This window comes from Grammomys surdaster, unplaced genomic scaffold (assembly GCF_004785775.1).
Source record: "Grammomys surdaster isolate TR1022 unplaced genomic scaffold, NIH_TR_1.0 125562, whole genome shotgun sequence".
Lineage (NCBI taxonomy): Eukaryota > Metazoa > Chordata > Mammalia > Rodentia > Muridae > Grammomys > Grammomys surdaster.
The window spans coordinates 604320-621361 of record NW_021620409.1 but is presented as its reverse complement, the minus strand read 5'-3'; the positions used below and the strand labels follow the sequence as shown (position 1 = coordinate 621361).

The 17042-nt window shown below is 47.0% G+C and overlaps 1 protein-coding gene across 5 annotated transcripts in view; it reads right to left on the bottom strand.

Annotated features, from left to right (window-relative positions):
- The window catches only part of Smarcc2 (SWI/SNF related, matrix associated, actin dependent regulator of chromatin subfamily c member 2), a 29779-nt gene extending 12799 nt beyond the window's left edge, over positions 1-16980 (bottom strand). For 2 of the 5 annotated variants that reach the window (XM_028786600.1, XM_028786597.1), the window contains exons 1-15: positions 16764-16888; positions 14735-14854; positions 13031-13116; positions 12315-12396; positions 12130-12222; positions 11020-11089; positions 10740-10809; positions 7500-7575; positions 7232-7363; positions 7011-7126; positions 6591-6715; positions 1912-1971; positions 1758-1795; positions 1355-1485; positions 1110-1181 (exon numbers count right to left, since the gene is read on the bottom strand). In XM_028786600.1, the coding sequence (XP_028642433.1) occupies positions 1110-1181; positions 1355-1485; positions 1758-1795; positions 1912-1971; positions 6591-6715; positions 7011-7126; positions 7232-7363; positions 7500-7575; positions 10740-10809; positions 11020-11089; positions 12130-12222; positions 12315-12396; positions 13031-13116; positions 14735-14854; positions 16764-16874 (1382 nt within the window). In that variant the 5' untranslated portion in view covers positions 16875-16888. Of the gene's footprint in view, positions 1-1109; positions 1182-1354; positions 1486-1757; positions 1796-1911; positions 1972-6590; positions 6716-7010; positions 7127-7231; positions 7364-7499; positions 7576-10739; positions 10810-11019; positions 11090-12129; positions 12223-12314; positions 12397-13030; positions 13117-14734; positions 14855-16763 lie in introns of all 5 variants that reach the window. The other 3 variants (XM_028786596.1, XM_028786598.1, XM_028786599.1) reach the window with 3 other exon arrangements.
- Between the last annotated feature and the right edge of the window lie 62 nt (positions 16981-17042).

Below are 17042 nucleotides of genomic sequence, written 5' to 3'. Positions count from 1 at the left end.
AGATACAATAAGCACCGACTTATAAGCCCTAAACCTGTAGTTTATTATTCATTTTCAAGATCAGGTCTCATGATACAGTTCTGGCTGGCCTCCATCTATGCAGATGAGACTTAGACTCAGAGATCTGCCCATGTCTGCCTTCTGGCATGCATGATGGTACAAAGACAAGAATCTTGTGCACATTAGGCAAGTGTCCTACCATGGAGCTACGTCTTCCAGCCCGGATCCTGCACACACATGCTACTCTTTTAGAGTGCACACTCCCATCATAATCCTCAGAGCTAGACCTCTCAGTTCCTTCTTCTCTTTGACAAAATCTAGCTAGGAAGCGCAGGGTGGCCTCAAATTTGAGTCTTTGTTTGTTTGTTTGTTTGTTTGTTTTCCAGACAGGGTTTCTCTGTGTAGTCCTGGCTGTCCTGGAACTCACTCTGTAGACCAGGCTGGCCTCTGAACTCAGAAATCCGCCTGCCTCTGTCTCCCAAGTGCTGGGATTAAAGGTGTGCGCCACCACTGCCTGGCTCTCAAATTTGAGTCTTATACTGGCCTCCCAAGTGCTAGGACTATCCTCATGTGCCACCAGGCTTGGTCCAATCTTAGGTTTTTTGTCTTGGTTTGGTTTTGGTACTTCAATACAATTTCTCTTTGCAGCTCTGGGTCTCCTGGAACCAGCCTGGCCTTGAACTCAAGAGATATGCCTGCCTCTGCCTCCTGAATGCAGGGATTCAAGGTGTGTACCACCACCACCTGACTTGTTTCTCAACCTAATCATCATTTACATTTTAATTAAAGTTGTTTCATATGCTAGGGGTATGTGAATTTCAGGTAACATACCAATTATGGAGTGAAATTTTCTGCATGTGTTAAAAAAAACTTGAAGCAATGGGAACAACAGGGCAGGTACTTGTTTTGTTTTGTACAGAAGAGTATGCTCGACTCTATCATTCTCAGGCAACCCCCGAAGAACGTGTTTTAAAGTGTTAGGCTGTGGCTGTGTAATGGTGTCTATCATGTCTTTGTAAGTCTAACAGAGAGCATGGTGGAAGGTTGTTAAGTCTGGAAGGGTGAATACAGAAAGGACCCCAAAAGAAAATCATAAGCTGAAATCTTACATCTCTGGAGTCTTGGACTTGTTCTTGCCGTTGAAGAACTCAGGAAGAGCTCTCCGTTCAATGGCATGGACACTGCAAGACAAATCACAGCAGGTCAGGAGGTCCCAGGGGAGGAGAAGGAGCCTAAGGGAGAAAGACTGAAAGGTGGGGTTGGTAAGCAGCTCTAAGCTCTAGAGCGGCAACAGGAGGAACAACCCTTTGATGAGCACCAGGGAGGAAGGAGGAGGGATAAGCAGGGGCATTACCTGTTGTAGTCAAACCAGGCAGCGTAGCTGGGGATGATGATGTGGTGGGTTTGCTCGGTCACGTTGTCCTCATGCAGGTCTGGGTTCTTGGTCTGCTCCCCTTTGTTGCCCGTGCTGCTCTCATCCTCATCCTGTGAGTATGGAAGCTGCTGGACACTCGGCACTCCTACCCCCACCGAGCAACCCTCAGCTTCTCCGACACCCAGGAACACGACACCAACAGGGGGATGAGGACGAGCACTGTGGGCCCTGGGACTCTAAATGGGCTGGAGTTTTGAGCAACAGCTAGAATCAATCTATGGCAAGAAAAGCCTGGGCAGAAGGAACATTATGATCCTAATCCCAGAGAGGTAGAGCCTCCCTAACTAATCACAGAGACAGAGCCTGTCTAAACTGGCTGCACCTTGCCCGTGGTCTCCATGCTTTCATCGTCCTGTTCATCTGGAAGGGAAAGAAGACGGGTGTAAGGCAGAGCCTCTGCAGGAACAGAGGGAGAGGGGAAGGTGGGCCGAGCTCTCCCATGCTTCAGGCACTGCCTGCTTAGGGCTCCCTCTTACCCAGGTCAGTCATGGTGCCGCCTTTGACTGGGGCCGACTCGGAGTCCTTTTTAGTGTTGACTGGCAGGAGAAAAAGCCGCTGCATTAGACATGTTGGCCAAAGTCAAGCTCTCACTTCTCAACTGTTGATAGTTTTACATATGTTGCTTTCTCAAAAAACTGTGAAACTTGCTTTCTATTTTACTGCCTTACCCAGCCAATGATTCCTCTAGCTTCCCCATCTGTGTGCGAGTACCCCGTGACTCTCCAGCTTTGTCTCCCTATTTGTTTCCCTGTACAATCTTCTGACAGGCTGAGTTTGAACGAGATCATACTAGGTCAGTAGTTAGATACCATCCCTTGATATACTATTGGCAACAGAGCCTAGGGCCTCCTGCAAGTAAATGTAAGTGCTCTACCAGAGTTACAGTCCCAGCACCAACCTGTTTTTGTTTTGTTTTGTTTTGCTTTGCTTTGTCTTGTTTTGAGGCAGGGTCTCACGTATTCCAGGCCTCTAACTTGTAAAGAATGGCCCTGACCCTCTGCATCTGCTCCTGAGTGCTGAGGTGACAGTGTGTGCCACCACCACGCCCAGCTCCCCAACACTTCCTTCTTTTTCTCTTCTCTTAAACTTATTTTGGTTTTGCCTTTTTCAAAGAGCCTCAGGTTAGAGAGAAGAATGACAGGTTAAGAGCACTGACTGCTATTCCAGAGGTCCTGAGTTCAACTCCCAGCAACCACAAGGTGGCTCACAGTCATCTGTAACTGTAGTCCCACAGAATCCAATGCCCTCTTCTGGTGTGCAAATTGTACTGGCAGACAAACACCATATACATGAAATACATCCATAACTAAATCTTTATTTACTTATTTATTTAATGCTTTTTAAAAGAAAGAGACACAGACTCAGCAGCTCAGGCTGGTTTTGAGTTCATTATATAGCTCAAGCTGGCTCTGCACTCCTGATCCTCCTGCCTCTGCCGCCCGCCAAGTGTTGGGATCACAGGCGTGAGTCACCACATTTGGCTTTCCTTTTTATTTTGAGACAGTCCCCTTTAGTCATGCAGGTTGGCCTCAGGGGTCATTCTGCAGCCCAGGCCGATTTTGTACTACTGACATCCTCCTGCCTCAGCCAGGCAAGTCACTGAGATTATAATGCTATGCCACCAGGCCTAGTTAAATGATTAGGTTATTTTTTGTTTTTTGGGTTTTTTTTTGTTTTTGTTTTTGTTTTTCGAGACAGGGTTTCTCTGTGTAGCCCTGGCTGTCCTGGAACTCACTCTGTAGACCAGGCTGGCCTCGAACTCAGAAATCTGCCTGCCTCTGCCTCCCAAGTGCTGGGATTAAAGGCGTGTGCCACCACTGCCCAGCTAAATGATTAGCTCTTAATAATATTGTTTTGGTTTTTTAGAGACAGAGTCTCACTATGTAGCTCTGGCTATCTTGGAATTCACTATGTAGACCAGGCTGGCCTTGAATTTACAGAGATTCACCTGCCTCTGCTTTTTGAGTGCTGGGATTAAAGGTGTTTATCAGCACTTTCAGTCAGATATTAATTAATTAAAATTTGAAGACAGGGTCTCTGTATGAAACCTGGCTGTCCTGGAACTTGTAATGTAGACCAGGCTAGTCTCCAACTTACAGAGCCCTCCCTGCCTCTGCCTTCTGAGTGCTGGGATTTAAAATCATGTGTCACCATGCCTAGCTCAAATATTTAAAAAAGATATTTTAAAACTGTCTGAAAGGCTGAGACTAGAATGCAGGACTCCGTACCTGCTAGGCAGTGTTCACCATAAGCTGTACCCCAACCTAATCTTCAAAGCTGTAAAGCAGAGGAGACTCCCCTCCCTTGATTTCATATAAAATGCTTAGGAGAAAACAGCTTCCCAATGCCCCTGAAATACATTTCTTGATATTTGAGGCTACTGGACAGGAGACAGACACAAACCAATATTGTAGTGCAGCTCCCCCTGACCCCCGCACTCCCTGTGGAAGGCTCCTCCTGCCGGACAGACTCAGAGGAGATTCTGGGTCTCTCTTTAGAGTTGTTCCTACCACCTTTCACATTTTTCTTCTTCTGTCTTTTTTTAAGTTTATAATTACATGTATGGGAGCATGTGTAAAGGTGCCACGGAGGCCAGAAGAGAGCTGCACCAGCTGGAGCTTTTTTATTTAGTGTTAGCCTCCTGACGAGGGTGCTGGGAATTCAGGTCCTCTGCAAGAGCAGTATGTGCTTAACTGTTGAAACTTTTCTCAAGACCCAACATTTCTCTTTTTAAAAATTTCAGATTCACTATGTGTGTCTATGTAGAGGTCAGAGTCTACACTGTGTTATCTTCTACCACTTCCCTGTGTTTGTTGAGACCGAGTTTCTCAGTGAACCTGGAGCCCACTGATTCAGTTAGACTGGCTAGCCAGCAAGGACCTGGGTTCTTCCTGCCTCCAGCTTAGTGCTGGCTGGGACTGTGGCATACACTACCACACTCAGCTTTTTATATGGTACTCAGGACTTAGAGACAGGGTCTCACGTATCCCAGGCTAACCTAGAACTTGATATGTAGTGGAGGCTAGCATTCCACTAGCAGCTCCCCTGCCTCACAGTGCCAGGATCACAGGGCTGCAGCACATGGTCCTCAACTCAGGGATTCCTGCACACTGGGCAAAAGCTCTACGAAACAGCTGCCCAGTCTAGCTACTCTGCTTTCCAGGGATGGACAAGTTGATGGGTTGGTTGTGTGTGTGTGCATGTGTGTGCACAGGCACGAGCCACGCTGCATGCTGCTGTGTGGAAGTCATAGGGTAACTTTTGGAGTCAGTTCTCTCCTTCCAGCTGGTTTTGAGGCAAAGTCTCGCTGTTGTTTCTGCTATGCTTCCCATGGAAGCTTTGGGCCTGTTCACATCACATTTTGCTGTAGAAGTGTTAGGATTCCAGGCACAAGCTCCTGAATCTTGCTATGGGTTCCAGGGTTCAAATTCAGGTCTTTAGGCCTGTGTGGCAAGCACTGTTACTTACTGAGCTGCTGCATTCATCACTAGTTCCACTTTTTTCATAGTGATTTTTATTTATGTATATATCTGCATGTGTCTGTGAGAAGGTTTGTGTGTGTGTGTGTGTGTGTATGCAGGCATGCGTGCAGACGCACATAAGCAGGTATCCACAGAGCCTAGAACAGAGGACCAGATCTGGATCCTCTGGAGCTGGAGGTATAGGCATTTGAGAACCACATAATATAGGTGCTGAAAACCAAATTTTGGTGCCATGGAAACAGCAAGCACTCTTAATTGCTCAGCCATCTCTTCAGTTTCCCAACTCTGTTTAAAATGTCTTTTTAAGATTTTTACTATTTTTTTTAAGACAGGGTTTCTCTGTGTAATTCTGGATGTTCTGGAATTTACTATGTAGACCATGCTGGCCCTGAACTCAGAAATCTGCCTGCCTCTGCATGTGCTACCACCCTGGTAGATTTTTATTTATTTATTTATTTTTTCGAGACAGGGTTTCTCTGTGTAGCCCTGGCTGTCCTGGAACTCACACTGTAGACCAGGCTGGCCTTGAACTCAGAAATCTGCCTACCTCTGCCTCCCAAGTGCTGGGATTAAAGGCGTGCGCCACCACCAGCCAGCCTAATTTTTTGAGTTATATGTGTATGACTGTTTTGCCAGAATGTATGCTTGTGCAGCATGTTGTATGCAGTGCCTTCAGTAGTCAGAAGAGGGTGCTGGGTCCAATGGTATTGGAATTAGACAGTTGTGAACCACCATTGTGGCACTGGGAATCAAACCTGGGTCCCCTGAAAGAGCAGTAATTGCTCGTAACCACTGAGCCAACAGTCCAGTCCTTCTCCTACTCCCTTTTTAAATAATAACGTTTGCATATGCTTTTAAAATGGTCCTAAAATGAGGTTTTGGCAGTATAATTTGCATAATTTGTCTTGAAATATATATTTTATTGATGGGCTGTATAATCAAACACCTATCAGGGTAGAGAGATGGCTCAGTCAGTAAAGTACTTTCTCCACAGGCTTGAAGATCTGATCAGTCCTCATAACCCATGTAAAAATCCAGGCACAGTGGCTCAGACCTGTAACCACAATGCTGGGGAAGCAGAGAGGAAGAGATCCCTGAAGGTTCCTGGCAAGCCAGACTAACCTAACCTTCAAGTCCCAGGTCTCAGAACAGAAGGTAGAAACTGGCACGATGGTGTCGTGCATAAAGGTACTTGTTGCCAATCCCTGGAACCCACATGGTGGAAAGAGAAAACAACTCCCACAAGTTGTCCAGTGACTGCCACATGTACACTGCGGCAAGTTCACACACACACACACACACAAATAAATGTTAAAAGCACAAGGTAGAAGCTACTGAGTAATGATATTTGAAGATGACCACCGGCTAACACATACAAATACATACAATAAAGGATTTGGAGGGTTGGGGATGTAGTTCAGTGGTAGAGCATTTGCTAGTACACAAGAGGTCTGAGGTTTGATTCTCAGCACAGAAAAACAAAGTCTGCAGACAACTGATACTAGTTGCAAAGCAGGTGCCTAGTAGACATGGATATAAAGCAAGAGATAACCTCACTAGCCAGCGATGTGGAGGAGAAGCTACTCTAGATATGGAAAACAGTCCCTGGGGAGCTGGGCACTGAAGGGACAGGACAGGGTGGGGATTGGCCTGGAAGCTCAGCCTGCCCATACCTGTTTTGGGGAGTGTCACCTCTTCCACATTTGGGACAGGAGAGGGTTCGTCCATGTCTTTTGTCAAGTCTTCCTGCTCCTCTTCTCTGTGGCCTCTCTTTGACTTGGTGTAGGGTGTTGAGGGTCTGGGAAGAAAAAGAGACATCCTTGGAAGTTAGAGGAGTTTATAAGAAGGAAAGAGAGAGAACAGTCTGGGCAGAGCTGGGTGGAACAGAAACTGTACATGCAGAAGTTCTGTTGGGTGACTAAGCTTTCCTTCAGTTTAAAGATAACCTGGACTAAGACAATCAAGCAGGTTCATGAAGGTCCCCTCACCCTCCTCTCAGACACCCAGCCAGGGGCTAGTGACTTCAGAAAGCATTGTCTTTCCTTAGACATGGCATCAGGACAGCACGTGAGGGCACGGGATGGGTAGCATACCCTTTCTTAGCATTCTTCTTCTTAGCCTCTGGAGTTGGCGAAGGAGAGGGAGAACGCTTCCTCTTCTTGTAGTTTCCCCCCTTCTTGTCTCGTCTGTCTGAATCCGGGCTGTTTACCTACACAACAGGAAGTGAAATGAACAGCAGTTCACCCTCCAGTTCCCAGTGAGGCTTGTCTCAGGTGGAAGCTAAGAGCTTTGAGAAGGAGGAACAGAAGCTTACCTCATCCGTCAGCGTCTTGGCTGAGATCTTCTTTCTGCGGGAGACTGGGCTTTTGTCGTCACTGACTTCATAGTCTTCCTCATTCATCCACTCATTGAATGTGTCAGTGTCAAGGATCCACTTCGCATGGACCTGAAACACAGGGCAGTCCATGTCTGAGAGTTACTAGAAGCTATGGCTCTGTCTAGAAACTCTTACAGAGTCCCAGCTCCCCAGAGGTCTGGTCCTGGGTGTTCTTCCCACGGTGGAGGGCACCAGGAGAGCTCACCTTCCTAGGTTTCTCAGGAGTGGGAGCATCTTCCACAGATGCTTCGATTTCACTCGCTGGGATCCACGTGTCGTAGCTGCCAGAAGAGATTCAGCATGAGGTGGGGACGGAGAAGGAGTGAGGGGGACAACCCGCAGCCTTGCTCGCTTCTCAGTGAGGAGAGGGACCCTGGCCTTGCAGGTACTAGCAGGCTCTACAACTGACTCACACACACAGCCTTTTTGATTTACAAAGAACATTCAACTGTTGATCTGCCCGATTAAACTGGGATTCTTTTTGCCACAGGCAATAAAAACAAATCATAAAATATTTCAAGCTGGTAGGTGTGGTGACTTATGTCTACAATCTCCACATTCAGGAGGTGGAGGTAGGAAAATTGATGCAAGTTCAAGGCTAGCCTCAATGACAGGGAGAATTTAAGGCCGTCCTGATCAGTGTAGAGCCTGTCTCATAATAAAAATGTAAGTGAGGGCTAGGGGTGGCTCAGTGGTAGGGTGCTTGGTGAGCACAGACAGGCTCTTGGATGCATGAAACTATCAACAATAAAACAGGACGCAAGCCTGGGATCCCAGCACTCAGGAGAGTCTTGTGTCTAATGCAGCCTGAACAGCATAGTGAGTCCATCTCAAAAACCAAAAGCAAACCAATCAACCAACAAATTAAACACAGGAGGACAAAAAGATTTTCCAAAAACTATGAAAACAACCTAGCATAGGTGGCTATGGGAAATTGAAGCAGGATTCCCTTGAGTCTAAGGTCAGCCTGGGTCACACAGTGACCTGGGCATCGGGGTGGCTATAATCAGCCACTCCTTCAAAAGTAACTTCAGTTATATTACACTTGACATTTAATTGTTTTTTTGTTTGTTTTTGTTTTGTTTTTTGTTTTTTGGGGGTTTTTTTGTTCCCTAAAAGAGGTCATACTATGTCTCCCGGAAGAGCTTAGAAGTCCTAGGCCCCTGTCTCTACATTCTGGGTAGCTGTAGCTGTAGCCGCTATTCTCCCTTTCTCACTTAAATCTGCCTATAAACTAACTGTATAATGTCACTTTCAAGGCTGCATGATAGCCCAGGGTAATTATATACATTTGTGGAGACATTTTCCTACCACTATACGGTTTTAACTTTTGTTCTAAGATATAACTTTATATAGCTTAGGCTGGCTCTAAACTTCCCAGGAAACTGAAAACGACTTTGATTTCCTGATCTTCTTTCTTTGATTCCTAAAGTGTTGAGAGTACAGATGTGTGATACCACACTTGCCTTTGTTTTACATTTACTTATCAAAACTCATGAACATGACCCACAGGGATGACTCTGGGGAAAAGTGCTTGCCACACAAGCCTGCTAGATCTCTGGGACCCAAAGTGGAAGGAAAGCATAGGGTCTCAATCCTGACCCAATCCTGTATACATGCAAGTGCATGCATGCAAGCGCATGCACACACACACACACACACACACACACACACACACACACACACACAAATAAAAAAAAGAAGGCCAAGTATGGGAGAGCAATCCTCTAATCTCAGCACTCAAGAGGGAGAAGCTGGTGCATCTCTGTGAGTTCAAAGCCAGTTTGGTGTACAGACCAAGTCAGGCTAGCCACAGCTCTACATGAGACCTTGTCTTAAATATGTATGTATGTATGTATGTATGTATGTATGTATGTATGTATAATAAAAAGGAACATAAAACTGAACTGGAGAATGACCAGTCAGTAAGCATAAGGACCTGAATTCTATCTCCAGAACCTATATAAAAATGCTGGGCATGAGACTGAAGAGATGGCTCAGCAGTTAAGAGCAACTGCTCTGGCAGAAAGCAGGGAATCAGTTCCCAGCACCTACATTATGTCTCAAAACTACCTGTGACTCTAGTTCAGAAGGCTCTACAGGCCTCCTCTTCTGGCCTCTGCAGACACCGGGCATTCATGTGGTACACATACATAACTGTGGGCGCTCATACACATAAAATTAAATAAACAAACAATGTTGGGCTTATATTTGCCGCTCCAGGGCTTCAAAGGTTTAGATAGAAGGATCACCAAATCTCTCTGGCCATCCAATCTAGCTTAATTGGTGAGTGCCAGGCTAATGAGAGACCCTGTCCTAAAGAATGTGGACAGCATTCTTACAGATGAACTTGAGGTTATCCTCCTGACTCTGGGCGTGCACACCTGCACATACACACTCACAGCCCCCAACACACAAATAGACACACATTTTTTTTAAAAATTATAGCCAGGTGGTGGTGGTTGTGCATGCATTTAATCCCAGCACTCGGGAGGCAGAGGTAGACAGATCTCTCTGAGTTCAAAGGCAGTATGGTCTACAGAGCAAGTTTCAGGTCAGCCAGGGCTACACAGAGAAACTCTGTCTCAAAAACAAAAACAAACAAACAAAAAATTATATTAAGCAGGAGTGATGGCATACACCTTTAGTCCTAGAACACTGGAGGCAGAGACAGAGTCAAGCAAATCTCTGTTGAGTTCAAGGCCAGCCTGATCTACATGGTGAATTTTAGGTTGGCTGAAATTATATAGTGAGGCTGTCTCGAAGGTGGCACACATTTTTAACTCCAGACCTTGGGGAGCAGAGGCAGATGCATCTCTGTGAGTTCCAGGACAGTCAGGACTGTTACATAGAGAAATCCTATCTTGAAAAACCAGCAAAACAAAACAAACACTGGAAACTGGGCATGGTGGTACTCCTCAGTAATCCAAGCACTGAGGAGACTAAGGCAGAAGTTCCAGCTGAGCTTGGTACTAAAATAAACAAACACCGAAAGCAGTGACTTGAGAGATGGCTCGGCATTTAGAACAACTACTGCTCTTTCAGAGGGCCAGGTTCGGTTCCCAGCACCCACATGGTTCATAGCTGTCTATAACTCTAGTTTAAGGTGTACAGACACACATGCACGCAATACATCCATACACATAAAATAAAAATTAAACCTAAAAAGACAAAAGCAAGCAAAGAAAAGGGGAACAAACACACACACACAAAGTCAGTGGGTGGCTCACGCCTTTAATCCCAGCACTCAGGAGGCTCAGGTACAAGGACTGCTACAAGTTTGAGGCCAGTACCATCTATATTGTAAATTCTTTACCAGCCTGGGTTACATGGCAAAAGTCTATATCCAAAAAAGCAAACCGACAACTGACTTGGGCCTCCTTGCTCTGCCACGTGGACCTGTGTCTGGCTCCCGAGAGCCCGTCCTCACCTGTCAGGACCTCACCTGTCAGGATAGTAGCCCCAGTGCAGGAGAACTTGTTTATCCCTCTTCATGACTGGCCGTACCCATTCCTCTGAGGATAGACAGAAGAGAGAGAGAGAGAGACGCTGAGGGGAAAAATGACTAGACACGGGCTCTAACTAAGCACTCTGCTGATGTGCAGGAGACTCAGTCACAAGAACTCAGAATTGCAAGGCTGGATAGGTGCTATATGGGATATAAGCAGTCCTCTATGCAATAGCCCAAGCCATCATGGCAGAGGCCACCAAAAGCCAAGCCTCACCTTCCTCTAGGTTCCCTGGGACAGGATACACAACATGGGAGGCGTTGCTCTTATCCTCGGAGACAGTTCCCTAGGAGCACAAGGAAAAGCGGTAAACCTACTTCCTTTTGAATTACTCTCGGGTTAAGAACAACGAGTAAGATATAACCACAGATCTGCCTCTCAAATGACATCTTTCCTGAAGTGGTATTAAAATTATTTGTATTTTCTTGCAACACCACCTAAGTGGCAAAGAAACACAGAACTAATGATGTGTTAACATGGGAGAAAGGCTGAAGAATATCCCTACAGATAACCCTCTGCACAGATACCCCACATACTGGACACATGTGTAGTGTGTTGCCTGAGTGTGGCCGCATAAGCTACAGGTCAACCGCAAGTGTCCTTTATTACTCTCCACTAGCCACCTGCCTCAGAAACCTCTGACAGTCAGCTAGCCTGGCAGTTAACAAGCCCCAGGATCTACCTGCTCCTCCCTCTTGGCACTGATCTGTATCAGGCATAACACCCACATTTTTCATGTGTTCTGGGGATCCAGACTCTGGTCTTCATGCTTGCATAACAAGCACTTACTCTACTCATTGAGCCATCCTACCTATGGGAGAGTGCAAGTGGGCTATGAGTGCCTATCCGTAATATCTGCTTATTTAAAAGGCGCTCCAAAGAGCAGAGATTTTACTAAGGTTGTTTTAACAGTATCACTTGATACACCAGGTAGACCTGAACACACTACATAGCCAAGGATAACTTTGAACTCTTGATCCTTCTGTTTCTACTTCCCAAAGTAGGGTACACCACTACACCTGATTCCAAGGTTAGATTTGTCTGAAATCAGATATTTCTATCACCCAGTAGAATATGCTCTTTATAACCCAGGCCAAAGGGGGGTCAGGGAATAGTCATGAACTCATCAAGCCTGGGAACAGAGCAATCGAGGCAAGTGCTGGTCAGAGACTTAGTTCTTGCTTTAACCAGAAAGACTGCAGCACAGGAGAAAACATGGTGCTACAGGCTGCTTCCTAAGAGAAACAGTGCTAACAGTGGTGACAATGTATAAACCAGTCACCTACTTCAGAAACCTCCGAGTTACTCACCCTGACTCCCACTCACCTGGTGTCTCTTAACAATGTCTTTTAATTTCCCTAGCAGTTTGGGCTCAATTTCTGGGCACAGGAAAATGTTAGGTCGAGACAGGCAATTGTTCTGTGAAGAGAGGAAGTAGCCGAGATGAGGAAGGGGTGTTCTGTATTCTTACTGGGGGGAGGGAAAGGATGGGGGATGCGCTTGTGTATTACCTGTACCAAAGACTTCTCAATGGTCATGAACATTTCCACATTGCGGTCCATGCGTGATGGATTCTGGAAATCGTAACGCCGCCTTGTCAAGAGACAATAATCTAGTAAGTTTATGTCTGGGGAAAAGCTGAGGGTACAAGACCTTTTTGTTTTTCTTTTTTAAGTTTATGTCATCTTACGTGTGTGGGTCTTTTGCCTGCTTGTCTGTCTGTGCACCATGTGCACAACATGCCTGTGGAGGCCAGAGGAAGTCACGGGATTCCCTGGGAGCAGGGTCACACAAGGCTGTGGGCAGCCATGTGGCTGCACGGCAGGGGACCGAGTCCTTTGGAAGAGCAGCCAGTGTTCTTAACCACTGAGCCCCAAAGGTATATAACTTCCTAATGGGAAATTAAGAGGTATTCTTGTAACAAATTTCACCCAAATCACAGGGAACCCAGGTGTTCTGGTCTCAAATGTATAAGTCACTCTACACTTAATCCAAAAGGACCAACAAAGGTTTAGGTGACATTCTAAGAATCTCCCCTCTGGAAGAATTCATTCCCAATTCATTCATGCTTGGAGACTATTTTGGCCATGACATCTATTCTTCTGATCTATCAAAATAAGAGACGCATAGGACTTTTACATGTTCTTTCACTTCAGAAGGATCCCAGGAAATAAAGAAAGATTCTCTCTTAACTAAATATGAAAGGCGGAGAGAGAAGGCATCTCACCATCCCTGGTCACTCTTGAACTTGTAGGCAGCTGCAAGAATATGGCACAGGGATCCTCCTGCTTTGAAATCTAGGAAACATTTGATCTACAAAATTGAGACAGGGAAGAAGTATGTGAAAGTTACATTGTATACACACACACACACACACACACACACACACACACACACAAAGACTAAAGGCAAATTTATGTAAATCTAAATTCCACTGCCTCTTTTTAAGGAATAACATTTACTTACCTATTTAGAGACTCTCTCTGTATGTATGTGTGTGTATGAATATGTATGTGTTATATGTATATATGTATGTGTATATTTGCTTGTGTACATGTATGTTATATGTGTATATGTATATGTGTATGATGTGTATGTAGATATATGTGTTCTGTGTATGTTATGTGTGTATGTATATGTATGTTGTGTGTATGTTATGTATATTATGTGCATACATGTGTGTATACATACATGTTCTATGTATATGTATGTTATATATGTATGTATGTGTTCTGTGTATGTGTGTATATATGTGTATGTATGTATGTATGTATGCTCTGTGTGTGTGTGTGTGTGTGTGTGTGTATGTTATGTATGTGTGTGCACAAATGGACATTACAGGGTGTCAGTTATTTCCTTCCACCATGTGGGTAGTTCTAGGTTCTGGGCCACCCCTTCCTCTGTGACACTGAAGACAGAATTCAGGGTCTCTCACAGGTTAGACAAGTGCTCTGCTAGGACTATACCTCCAGTACCCCTTTTCTTAAAGTTGAAGACAGGATGTTGCTAAGTGTCCTAGGCTAGCTTGAATCTATAATCTTCCTGAACCAGACTTCTAAATAGTGGACATGCCAGGTGTGTGTCACCATATCTGACCTAAAACCTCACATTATTTTGGCTTTTTTTTAACTTTTCAAATTTTATTTTACATGAGTGAGTGGTTTTGTTTGGTTTTTTGTTTTGTTTTTGTTTTTCGAGGCAGGGTTTCTCTGTGTAGTCCTGGCTGTCCTGGAACTCACTCTGAAGACCAGGCTGTCCTCGAACTCAAACTCAGAAATCTACCTGCCTCTGCCTCCCAAGTACTGGGACTAAAGGTGTGCGCCACTACTGCCCGGCGAGTGAGTTTTTATTTATTTACATGAGTGCTTTTCCTGCTTGTGCATCTCATGAGCACCCTGAAGGTATCAGGTCCCCTGGTACTGAAGCCATGGATGTTTGTAAGCCGCCATGTGGGTGCTAGGAATCGAACCCAGGCGCTCTCCAAGTGCTCTTAGCCGCTGAGCTATCTCTTCAGCCCCCAAACTTAAGCATAACCATGAGACAGACACTGAGGGACTAAAACCTGACATTCTCAGAGTATTTGTTGTGGCGTTTTTCTAAAATAACAGGAATGATCCACTGTGGGCTAGGTCAAGCTATAATGCGCTGACCATTGATGGAGACAGTAAAAAAATAAATAAATCTCCCAAAATTTCGAAATTTGGAAAAAAAAAAAAAAAAAGGTGGATTTTGTTTTTGTTTTGTGACATGAGACTACACACACTGTCTTTGAACTGTTATATAGATCAGGCCAGCCTCCAACTTTCGATTCTCCAGGTTCAACCTCCCTAATTCTGGATTACAGGGACATAGAAAAAAAAAATTAAAGAGCAAAACAAACAAAAAACCGCTTCCCAGTTCGGAGGATTGGTCCCTCTCCCCTTGAACTCACCGGCAGTTTAGTAAGCGGTGCATTGCTGACATGTTTGCCAAAAACCTCTTCCTGAAACTGGAGCAACTGCACCACCAGGCTAGACAGAGACTTGTTGGTTGGTGGTTCTGCTTGTATGTACTGAGGAAGGAGGGAAAGGGAAGAGAAACAGATTCCAGATAAATTCTCTACCAACTCCCATGTCTCTCCCGTGAGTCTGGAACAGACAGAATTGTGCCTTTCCCCTCCGAGTGTCTAGTTTATATAAAGAGGGATTCAGGAGGGACTGGATTCTACTGCCACCAGCCCAGTTGCTGGGACGGGACTGGCAGCGAGGGAAGCTTTATACTCTTCCTTGGCTGTGCCCTGACGCTGGAATGGCAGGACGCTGCCATCTCTGCATCTCATCTCCCACCAACTGTAAAAATTCTGAAAGTTGAGAGGAGACCAAGGGAAACAAAAACCCCTTTAAAGCTCTAAGCGATACAACAATGTATTTCTTGGGGGAACACGATAAAAGACTAGGCTTCTGTCCATAATGGTGTGTTAAGAGAGCAAGGAGGAGGAGGGTGGGTGAGGCTGGGCAAGCTCAGTTAAAAACTAAGCTTCTACTGAAGCTGGACATGGTTGGCATTGTAGGGTCTCCTCTCTAGCAAGGATCTCAGACCACTTGATAATACGTAGCAAGACAACAGCCGTCTATCCCGTTCCAAGGGATAGGTAGCGTCAAACACTTCCATTTCAAGCTACCTGGAGAATCCTACCTTTCTGTTCTGCTCAATGAGCCAGGAAGCTACTTTCTCTTTACCTTTTGACCCCGATTTCCTCTACCCTAATCGGAGTCAGCACCTCTCCGTGGGAGGTGTAAAGGGGGGGGGGGAGAAGAAAATGACAAAGAGTTAAAACACTTGAAAGCTGAAGCAAGTCGCAGCTGTCAATGCCCTCAGGGGCTTCACACTAAGACCCTAGACTGATTTCCCTTTAAAAGGTCAAAGGCAGAAGATCGGGAACCGGAGCCTCATGCTGAGGGTATACACAAGTCACAGACCCCAACAGCTGTTTGTCAAGAGCTGACACCCACAGAGACCCCCAAACGGTTTCAGGGCCAAACTCAAACCAGGATTAGTGGGGTTTCCTGAAGCTGTTCACTGTTTTCTGACAGGCTGGCTGCAAAGCTGGAGTAGCAAGAGTTGGGGGGGGGGGGGCTGTAAAACGAAGGTAGGAAAAAAGGACCCTTAGCTGGGGTTAGTGAGGAACCAGGCCATATAAAAGGTTAAAAAAAAAAAAAAAGAAAAGCCCAGACGCCATGAAGACACAAGAATAAGATTTGGTTTAAATATTAAAATAAGACAGGTAGGGCTTCTTGAACCCTTTTGTTCCCCATCCTTATTTCCAGTTCCGGGGTGGGGGTGGGGACTAGCGATATGAAGCTTATCCTAGCCTCTTGGACCTCAAACCCAAAGCGATGCCAGGCTGACTTGCAGAGCGACTTCATTGTGAAAGGAGGACTGGAGGGGCTGCTGCCCTGGACTCCCGTGCCCTGTCCCCTGAGAGGGTTGCAGCCCTTTAGGAGGAGGGGAGTGTAACCCCGGGAGACAGGTGATTTCCCCAGGTAGAGACGCTCTCAACGGCCTGCTCCGCGCCTGTCTACCCTCCTGCTCTGCCATCTGTCTACGGACGTACACAAAGCACCGGGGGAGGCCTGGGCCGCGCCGGTGTCTGGATCGGCGGCGGAGCGGCTCCGGTCTGAAGGACCCCGAGGCTCGCACACCGGAGGGCAGGAGGCGCGCGGCGGCGGCGGCACCACCGGTCAGCCTGGAGGGCGAGGGCTGCCGGGGCCCAGGCCGCCGCCCTGAGCCGCCGCCGGCTGCACCCGGGCAGAGGGCACGGTGGGGGCGGGGTGGGGGAGGGGCGCGGGGGGGCGAGCGGGAGGCGCGGGGAGGCCTCGGGGAGGGGCGCGGCGGCCACAGGGTGGGCTGGGCCCCCCGGGATCGGCGTCCCCGGGCCCTTTGTCCCGGCCGATCGTCCCCGCGCAGCGCTACCCGCTTACCTTCTTGTAGTTCTTGCCGAGCCAGAGCCGCACGTTGTCGAACTGGGTCACGGTGTCCGCGGCCTCGTAGTACTTCACGTTGGGGCCGCCGTCCTTCTTCCGCACCGCCATCTTCTCGGGCTCGGGCCCCGCCGCCGCCCGCCCGCCCGCCCCGCTCAGCTCAGCTCCCGCCTCCTTCTCCGCCCGCCTCCCGCCGCCTCCCGCCGCCACGACCGCCGCCTCCCGCCGCCTGGGCCCCGGCCGGCGGAGCGCCCCCTGCCGGCGGCCCGGTGCGGCGGG